Source organism: Gracilinanus agilis, chromosome 6 (genome assembly GCF_016433145.1).
Source record: "Gracilinanus agilis isolate LMUSP501 chromosome 6, AgileGrace, whole genome shotgun sequence".
Classification (NCBI taxonomy): domain Eukaryota; kingdom Metazoa; phylum Chordata; class Mammalia; order Didelphimorphia; family Didelphidae; genus Gracilinanus; species Gracilinanus agilis.
The window spans coordinates 167,403,055-167,413,054 of NC_058135.1; the positions used below are offsets into that span (position 1 = coordinate 167,403,055).

The 10,000-nt window shown below is 37.4% G+C and overlaps 1 protein-coding gene across 1 annotated transcript in view; it reads left to right on the top strand.

Moving 5' to 3' along the window:
- The first annotated feature begins 7,851 nt into the window (after positions 1 to 7,851).
- The window catches only part of CORIN (corin, serine peptidase), a 228,382-nt gene continuing 226,233 nt past the window's right edge, over positions 7,852 to 10,000 (top strand). The window contains exon 1 of the mRNA XM_044681736.1: positions 7,852 to 7,909. Coding sequence (XP_044537671.1) covers positions 7,852 to 7,909 — 58 coding nt within the window. The remainder of the gene's footprint in view (positions 7,910 to 10,000) is intronic.

A 10,000-nucleotide genomic window follows, 5' to 3' on the forward strand; every position in this document is an offset into this window, starting at 1 on the left:
GGGGTGGGGGGGTGGGGGGGTGGGGAGGGTGGAAAAAAACAGTGCAAAACTCAAGCGGCTTGAGAGAAGCGAGTGCGTATGTGTATGTGTGTGTATGGGCGGGGGAGGGCTGTGTGAGGATGGCAGATGGGGGGCATCTGGGTTCCCTTCCTTGACTCCTAGGTTGCTCTTCCACAGTAATGTGCTGTCTAGAGCGCCAGGGAGCAGAGGTTGGCAAGGAATCCCCAGTCAACCAAGAAGGTCCTAACTCACAGTTTTTAGCGTGCGTATTTCTGAAGAACCCAAATCTTAGCTGAGGTCCTCGGAATTCAACGGCGTTTTCAAACAATGATTTTAATATTTAATCTAGAGAGTCCTATGCATTGTCCTCATCATGTCAAGATCCTTTTTTATGGAGAAGTAGTACAGGTTTCTTCAAATGAAATAGATTGCCTTTCTGCTTATAGATATTAGTTTCTGAGCCGTGTAAAGGGCTTGCATTTTTTGAAGGAGGTGAGGTACTAGTCTTTTGAAAATTAACAATTTAAATGTCAGCACTACCAAATGCCAGGCCTGGCTAGATCACCAACTAGTGTAGGCTCCTGGAAAGGCAGTTCACCTTTACCTCTTTCTTCATTTGTAAATTGAGAAGGTTGGTCTAAAGGGCATTTCCAGCTCCCAAATGCCATAATCTCCGATTTGTCCAAATTACCAGAAGAAAAGGAGCTAATTTTATATAAAAAATTTCCCAACAAACCAAAATCTACAAATTTCTTAAAACAAACAACAACAAAAAAGCTGGTTACCACGTAGGTCTGTTGAAAAAACTTTGCTAAGACACACTCTGGGAAGACTTTTTCTATACCATCTTTAACTCTTAGGAAAATTTTATTTGAAAATCAGTGAACTTTAAATCTTTGAGAAGTGATTCCCCGCCCCCCTTTTTGTTAGTTAAATAGTGCTGGAGAGACTTATTGTAAAAGCTAAAACCATTATTAAGGTAGAATGGATGATGCTGGTACCTTTAATCTTTCAGTTTTTGTTCTCTCTTGTCTGTCTGTCCTTCTATTCCTCACTCCCCCACTTCCCCCCCCCCCCCCTCATTTACTCTTAGACTGTAACCTTTTTTAAAGAGTTTAATGACTTGCCTGAGAGCAGGGCTTAACTGAAGTTTGAATTCCAGGTTGCTGAATCCAAGACAATTTTCCTTTTCAGTGTTCTCTATTTCTCTCTTTAACATCTTTTGTCTTAGATTTAGAACTAGCATGTTTCTGGAGACTATTAAGCCCAGCCACTTTATATTACAGCCAAGGAAACTGAGGTCCAGAAAATAAAGTGGTTTGTTCAGGCTCACAAAGCTAGTGTCTCTGGTGGAATTTAAACCCAGGTCTTCCTGACTCCAAATCTAGCATTTTGTTTGCTCTACAATGTTTCCTCTCACTCTCCAAAACAACAATAAAAACCCCAAAACAAAACAAAAAACACTCACGTAGAAAGGAGAATTGGTGCTTTCAGATTAGGAATGCTTTTTGTGTTAGATGAATTCTGAACTTAAGAATTTCTACCCAGAGCTAATATTTTCTCAAGGAGGTACTTCCTTATGTGTCAAGTTAAGTGCCTGTTACAAGCCTAGGGATATGGTAAACATTGTTTTTGAACAAGTTCCCTTCTTCATTTACTTTGTCAAATAATGGGGAAAAGCTACTTTATAGAGAAAGCTAATAAAAAATTAAAGATATTATTGATGTCTTAAAAATATTTTCCCTAGTATTTTATCCCTTAGCAAAGAGCAAATCTCTCTCTCTCTCTCTCTCTCTCTCTCTCTCTCTCTCTCTCTCTCTCTCTCTCTCTCTCTCTCATACATATATGTAAATAAACTATTTTTAAAGACAAAAACAGCAAGAAGAAGTCATTTTTGTTATTGGTATTTTTGCAACATTCACTTTAATTTTTTTCTGGTATTTTACATTGTAATCACTTTTTTTTTCTTTTTTGGCTCTGTTGACTGCATCAGTTCATGTAGATCTTTCTATGCTTTTCTGTATTCACAATAATCACCATTATCTAAATGCACAGTGATGTTTCATTACATTCAAGTGTCACAATCAGTTTAGCCTTTTTTTTGTATCCAATCCAAAAGGTTATGTTATGGATATTTTGTTGTATATGTGAGTCAACTAACATTTATCAAATTTCTACTATGTACTAGGCACTGTGGGAACTATGTTCTTATAGATGATTTCCTTAGGGTAGGAGCCTAGTAGTAGAATTTCTTTATGGGCATTTTAGTCACTTTGCATAATTTCATATTGCTTTCCATTGCAATGGAAAAGTAGCAATGATTCAAAGCTCTACCAACAAGCCACTAGTGTACTTATCTTCCCCCATTTCACAACTTTGGCTATTCCCATCTTTTATCATCTTTACCAGTTTGTAAAGTGTAAAGTGAAATCTCTATTAGAACTTTGGAGCCTTCCTTTACATGGTTAACAATTTGCAGTTCTTTTTTGGAGAGTTGTTGGTTCAAATCCTTTGTTCATTTATCTGTTGGGAAATGTTTTTTGGATATGGATATATATATATAATATATATGTTGATGTTGGTTATATATCTTAGATACAAAATTCTTTTTAGAGAAATTTGACACAGATTACCACCCACCCCCTTGTGATTGCTCCCCTTCTTATTCTAAGTTCATTAATTTCATATATGCAAAGACTTTTCATTTGGATATTATCAAAGTTGCCTATTTTATCTCTTGTAATTGCATTTAGACCTTTTTGAGTTAAGAATGCAGGAGGAAGCTAATTTTAGTGAAACCGAACAGAACATACTCCAAGAAAAATTTTCCTTAGACTTAAAAATTAAGTCAAATTCTTACTTAAAAAAAAAACCAAACAAACAGGTGGGAGAGAATTGATGGGAATGAGGAAGTTTTACTTGTTTACAGAATACTGTGTTTAGAAACTATTTGTTTTATAAAACATTCAGGTTTTATTCAGAACAAAATCTCTCTCAAATCTACATTGCCCAAGGAATATGATTTTTGCATTTGAAGTAATGTTGCTATTACGAGGAGAAGCAAGTACGGCCAATAAGCTCTGATTTACTTTCCCAGGACCAGACTGGTATCATGTGCCTCTCAGGGATGTACCTTGAGGATTTTGAGGAGTGGGATTCTTTTTTTCAATACTGTTATTGGCTTTAGCAGCCACTGGCAGTGTTCTTCCATTGTGGGTCAGTGACTAGCACTAACAAAAGGATATTCACTTCAAAGATATAGCAAGAACAAATGTATAAATGCAGTTCCTTTAATACCTTGAGGATGTACTTTCCCCTACCTGACCTCTGTCTTCTTAGGGTGGGCAAATAGACTTAAAACTGGGTTCAGTTCTCACCTAGCATCTCTCACTAAATTCATTTTGGTTATGAGTTGTGACTCTATTACCATTAGCCTGGACCTCAAATGTCACTCTTCGAGGTCATTCCTTGGTCCTCAACATATTGAAGCTTGTGAATTCTATCCTTTCAGGTCTTGACTCACTTTCCTAGCCTCAAAACTATCAAGATCAGGTATTCAACTGCCTTTGCCTTGGACCAAAAAGAACCCATGTAGAAGCTAAGGACCAAGTACTTTTCATTGAGCCAAATGGCTTTGGAAGGGAGAAGACCCCCAGGTCTTTCCCCTTATCACATGGTCTCTCACTGGATGCTAACGCGTTGATCTTCCCAAAGTGAATGAAGCAAAAGAAAATTGTTGGGCAACTAAGGTCTATTAAGTGTCTCCTCATCCATTCAAAGACCTCCCTCCCCCTATTCCCCTCTTCCCTTCCTCCCCCATTTACTGTATGCTTAGCCAGCCAGTAGCAGATATGCCTATACGTTGTCTAAATTCTGTCCAAGGCACTTTACTTAGATGTTACTGTGACTCTCCTAGAAGCCTCTTGATGTGGAAAGATGCTGTTCTAGGAGCTATGCACATCCTCCACCTCCCACCTTTCAGCCAATTACACAAGGAATGAGGGAAATAGAAAGAAGAGAACCTTTGGATTTCAAATTTTTGGTTTAGGTCTGACTCAGGAATTCTTGGAAATCTTCTATCTTATTGAATGTCCTTTTTTTCCCCCTGAAGGAATATGCTTGCTGGATAGGTGACTCTAGGTTGTAAACCCAGATCTTTCTCCTTCCTGAATATCATATTCTACACCTTCCAGTCTTTCAATATAGAAGCCACAGAAGAGTACCTGTGGAATCAGAGGACCTGGGTTCTCTGCTCTATACCTTATTATCATTGTGTGATCTTGGGCAAGTCACAACCTTGTCTTGCCCTCAATTTCCTCACATACAAAATAAGAGGTATAAAGTTCCCTTCTACCTCTAGAGAGACAGCCTAATATAGTGGATAGAGAGTTGGTCTCTGTCAGGATGTCTGTGTTCAAATGTTGCTTCTGATTGTGGTACCTTGGCAGCTCCGTCAATGCCCCAGTGCTCCAGGCAACTCTATAAGAGGACAAATTTCAGGGAAGGTGGCAACCACTCCCGAGGGAGGGAATTTTCCATATTTGGCAGTCTTCTATGTCAATGAGATAAAGAGATCCAGTTTTTGTCCTGTGAAGTGAAAGGAAGAACTGAAAAGGACAAGTCTGGAGTATGAGAAGAAGAGAAAGAGGAGATGTTGGAAAGAAAAAGTCCAGAGACAAAAGCTGTTCATGAAGTTTGGTGATCTGATCATCATGTGGACAGTTTGCTCTGGAAAGAACTTAAATGTTAGTGTTTCAAAGGCCATTTCCATCCCCCATGCCACTGTAATACATTCTGTTTTAACTTAAGACAGCAGACCATGGCCATAGAACTATCTTTGGTTTCTCTAAAGGGATTATAGCATGACAAAAAGTTTAATATCTATGATATATTACAGTTATTGGTATGTGTCTACTAACTCATCTAGTAGGATGCAGGAGCCCTTGAGGACAGAGATGGGTTCTTTCATTTCTGTAAACTTTTAAAGAGCCTTTTTAAAGAGAGTGCTTTGCTTTAGAAATGTTGCTGTTATAAATATATGTTTAATTCAATCTACATTTCATATAGATGTTTTGCTTTGAATGTGCCATCAAAAAAGACTTGCTTTTCTAAAGTTTAACTGCTTCTTTTGTGCTGAATTCCATGGGATATATCTTAGACTTGACCGGATCATTTGTGGCAACTGCCTAGATAATATTCTTTTTCTAATATTTTAATTTCCCAATTACATTTAATAATAATTTTTAACATAATTTTTTTTGGAAATTATAAGATCCAAGCTAGCTCCTCCTCTCTCTTCCCCATCCCCCTTCTCTGAGATGGTAAGCAATTTGATTTAGGTTATACAAGTATGATCATGCAAAGCATCCTGGATAATTTTCTAAGTCATTAATTGCTTACTAAATATTTAAAGTCCAGAAATCTGTGGACGGGAAGAGAATTGGATTTCTTTTTTTCCCCATCACTATCATGTTAAATTTAATATATATTTTAAACAACTCTAATCCATGTTTATAGTTTTATACATATGTTCCCTTTGTATGTTTTTATTTACTGACATATTCATGTTTCTTCATCAGAGGATCACTTGACTTGAGGTCTAGAGATGAAGTGTCCTTATAGCCTTTCTAGATCAAAGTCCTCATTGTGAAGGTAGGGAATGTATTGCTCTCAAATTTTTTTTTTCACTTTGAATTTAAACACCAAAGAAAAGAGCAGTGTATGTAGAACAAAAATAGGATTCTCCCTGAAACCTTGAATCTTCATTTCACTCCATTTGCTTTTTTAAAAAGTACATAATAAATCCTACACATTATTTTTTAAAGCTCTCCTTGTGCTTCCTTCTGATCATCCTTTTATGCATTAGAAATTATTATTAGAAATTATATTATTTTAATGGAGGGAGTTAAGTGGCTCAGTGGATAGAGAGTCAGGCCTGGAAATGAGAAGTACTGGGTTTAAATGTGACTTCAGACACTTCTTAGCTATGTGATCCTGGAGAAGTCACTTAATCCCAATTGCCTAATCCTTACTACTCTTCTGCCTTGGAGCCGATACAATGGTTGGTATTTATTCTAAGACAGAAGGTAAGGGATTTTAAAAAAAGAAATTATTTTAATAACCTTCTTTTTCTCATAATGACTAGATTGCTAGCTTCTACAATTAAAGAAAAGAAAAAAATCATTGTATAAAAATTAAACAAAATAAATCCCCACATTGACCATATTTTAAAAAGCATGTTACTTTTTGCACCTGCTGTCCATCTGCCCTGTTGGGTCTGTAGTGTATAAATGGAGATTTTGAACCTTGGACTGCATCCTCCATTAGTCCCTTAGTATTTCCCAAAATTCCTTTAATCTCTCCTGCACCTCCATGTTTGTGTAGTCACTGTTATTGTTTTATAAATTCTGTAGCTCCTCCCTCTTACTCTTTTTATTCTTGGGAGCCGGCTGGTTAGTACCTTTTAGCTAGTATTTCTTGTTAGTTTATTATTAATAAAACTTTATAAAAATATAATATTTAGTTATTGGATATTAATTTAAAAAATCCACGGTAGCATGACCGGCCACATATAATCTGGAGACATGACTAACTGGCCATTGTATTGACTGATCTTCTTAAGTCTTTCAAAATTGTTTTTATAACAGTTTTTCTGCTCTTGTATAAATTGTCCTCTTGATTCTGCTCATCTCATTCTCTATCAATCAGTTCATATTAACCAGAATTCTTTGAAATTGTCTCTTGACTTTTTTCTGACTAGATAATATTCCAGTGTATTAATATGCTACAGTTATTCAGCCATTCCTAGTTGTCTAAGGTAATCCAAGCCAACTTTTTAGATTCAAGTTTCTTTATTTTCTTTATTCTGGACCACTTCCTCCTCCCTTTCTCTTTTCTCCTTTCAGGATCAAAAGTTGTGATCTTGGGAAAATATCCTCCCAAGAATTATGCTCTTACCACCCTTTCTCCAGATTTTTGCCTCCAGTTGAATTTGATGCATTTCTACAAAAAACTGTATATGTCCATATATTCAACTCTTATGATCTATTCCAGGTAGGGGTCAGGTTTATCTGACGCCTACTCTTTTATCCCTTTCTTTATATTTTTGTGTACTTTTTTACCTCAAATATAAGAAATTACAAATATTACACCTTCTTCCTAAATACATTAATATATTCTTTTGCTCAGCCCTTTATTTTTCTTCTTCAAAACCTCAGAAAAGAGCCTGTTCAGTCTTAGGGTTTCTCTTTTGTTTAAAAAAACAAAGAATTTCCTCATTTCCTCAATAAAGTTGGATGGGGGGGTGGATTTTTTTTCCTATTGAATTTCTATCTTAACAATGAAATAACGGATGAGTTTTGTGCCTGGCTATTTATTTAAATTAACATTTTTCCCAATCAATGAAAATCTGCCTTTCCCTTAACATTCCCTTCTTTCTCCCCATTCCCACTTGAAAAAGAAAGCAAAAACAAAACCTTTAAAAATGGTAATTTGGCAGGAGATGAAGTTTTTTAAACCATATTTTTTTAAATGGCCTGTTTTAATCTCTTATTTTTGTAGAGTGTTTTTTAATTGCAATTTTTATGTTCCATAAGAACTTATTGGATTTTCAAACCTCTGCTTTAAGCTTAGCCTATCAGATAGCTTATTTTCTCTGAGACTCTTAAGTTGAGGAACAGGAGTTGATCTGCCCTGTGGAAGGAGGAGTTTACTCACTCAAAATTCCCCATACTGATGAAATCCCAGGTGTCTTAGAAAAAAAGGAGGGAGTAACAGAGAATTAAGACCAAGTATTCTAGGAGGGTTTGGAGTGGTGAGTGCTAACAGTTGTGATGGACCAAGGAGGCAAGCATGAAGGAGGTGACATCTTCACTGATCTTGCATGAAATAAGGAGCATGAAAGATGAAGGTGAGGCAGGGACCCATTTCAGGCACAGGGGAAGGTTGGTTCAAATGCATAAGGATAATTGTCATGTCAGGTGTGGGAAGCAGCTTATGCAATCTGGAGGAACTAGGAATATGGTTGAGAAGACAGTCTGGAGTCAGATTGTGGAACACGTTAAATGCCAGTGTCTAAGGAGTTTGTGTTTGATCCTAGAAGCAATGTAGAGGTTTCTGAGTAGAGGAGTAAAGTGGCAAAAATTAAGAAGATGATTATGGCTGCTGTGTGATAGGTGGATTGTAGACAGTGGAGATTGGAGAATGGGAGACAAGTTGGGAAATTATTATGATATTTCATTATGGTGGTGGACTGCAAGCAAGGCAATCCTTTTACACCTCTTGAATTGATCCACACATCTCATTCCCAAACTTTTTCATCTCTCCTAAAACCTTCTGCTTTAGGAATTCTCCTCTTCCCTTGACCCAGTTGAGAATCTTGCCACATATTTCATTGAAAAAAAATTGAGGTCACTCTCCAAAAACTATCTCTTTCCATTTAATATTACTCCAGTGTCTCCCCTTACTATTTCCTCCTATCTCTCTCTTCCTAGCCCTCATGAAGAGGTGACCATGCTCCTTGTCAAGTCAAGCCCCTCTCCACGCACCCTTGTCCTACCTTATTGAGCAGGTCATCCTTTTTTATCTCCATTCTCTCCCTAATATTCCATCTCTACCCATCTGTGGGTTCTTTGGCTTTGGATCACTCGGACCATCTCCTGCGTTTACTTTTACTATGGGACAGAACCGGAGAAAATCATGGAACCATGCTGAGTCTACTCATATTTGTTATTTAACCTCAGCTGACCCTAATTATAGTTATATATAGTTATAAGGCAATCCTTTTGCATGTCTGTAATTTATTCACTATCCCACTCACCACAGTAGCTTTTCCAGACTTAATTTATTCTCAAGCCTCCCATGGCTCCCCTATTCCCCAGCCTCTCAGATGAAAACATTTTTTCATATTTTATTTAAAAAACCTTGCAGCCATTCACTAAGAGCTCCCTCTCCTCCCCTCCTCATCTCACAGGACTGGATGCCTTCTGCTGTGGACTTCTCTTTCATCCCTATCTCACACAAAGAGATGTTTCTTTCTATCAAGGTCAATTCCTCAACATCAACAATTCCATCACATCTCCAGCAGATTGCTCCATTTTCTCACTCCTATTCAATCTTTCTCTATTTGCTGCTTCTCGATTGCCTATAAACGTGCCCAATGTTTCCTCTCTTCAAAAAAATAATCTTCATTTCATCCATCCCTGCTATTGTCTCCTTTCTTTTGTGGCTAAATTTAAGAAGGCTGCACCCAAGAAGTGCCTGCACTTCCTTGTTTCTCTTTCAATTCTTAACTACAGTCTGTCTTCCATTCTTATCATTGAACCGAAACAACTCTCCCCAAAGTAACAGTGATTTCTCAGTTGCCAGACCTAATGACCTCTTCTCAGGCCTCCTCCTTCTTGACCTCTTGGTAGCCTAGAATACTATTATTGATTGCACTGTTCTTGATTCTTTCTTCTCTCTAGATCAGTGATTCCCAAAGTGGGTGCTACCTCCCCCTGGTGGGTGCTGCAGAGATCCAGGAGGGTGGTGATGGCCACAGGTGCATTTATCTTTCCTATTAATTGCTATTAAAATTTTAAAAAATTAATTTCCAGGGGGCTAAGTAATATTTTTTTCTGGAAAGGGGGCTGTAGGCCAAAAAAGTTTGGGAACCACTGCTCCAGATTTTCATGATGCTGATTCTTTCCTGGTGTTCTCCTCCTGCCTATTTGATTGCTCATTCTTGGCCATCCTTTGCTGGATTTTCATTCATCTGCTAACAATGGATATTCTATAGGATTCCAACTTTGGCCATCTTCTTTATGCCCTCCTTGTTGTTCCTCTTACAGGATACTCCATCACCTGATGGTATTTTCATTTTCACATTTCTGGAATGTGCTCTTTCATTTACACTTCTTTCAAGTTTCAACTCAAATTCTACATTTTTCAAGAGATCTTTCCTGCTCTCCCTCAATGTTGGTGACTTTCTTTTTTTGATATTTCTTCCAATTTCCCCTAT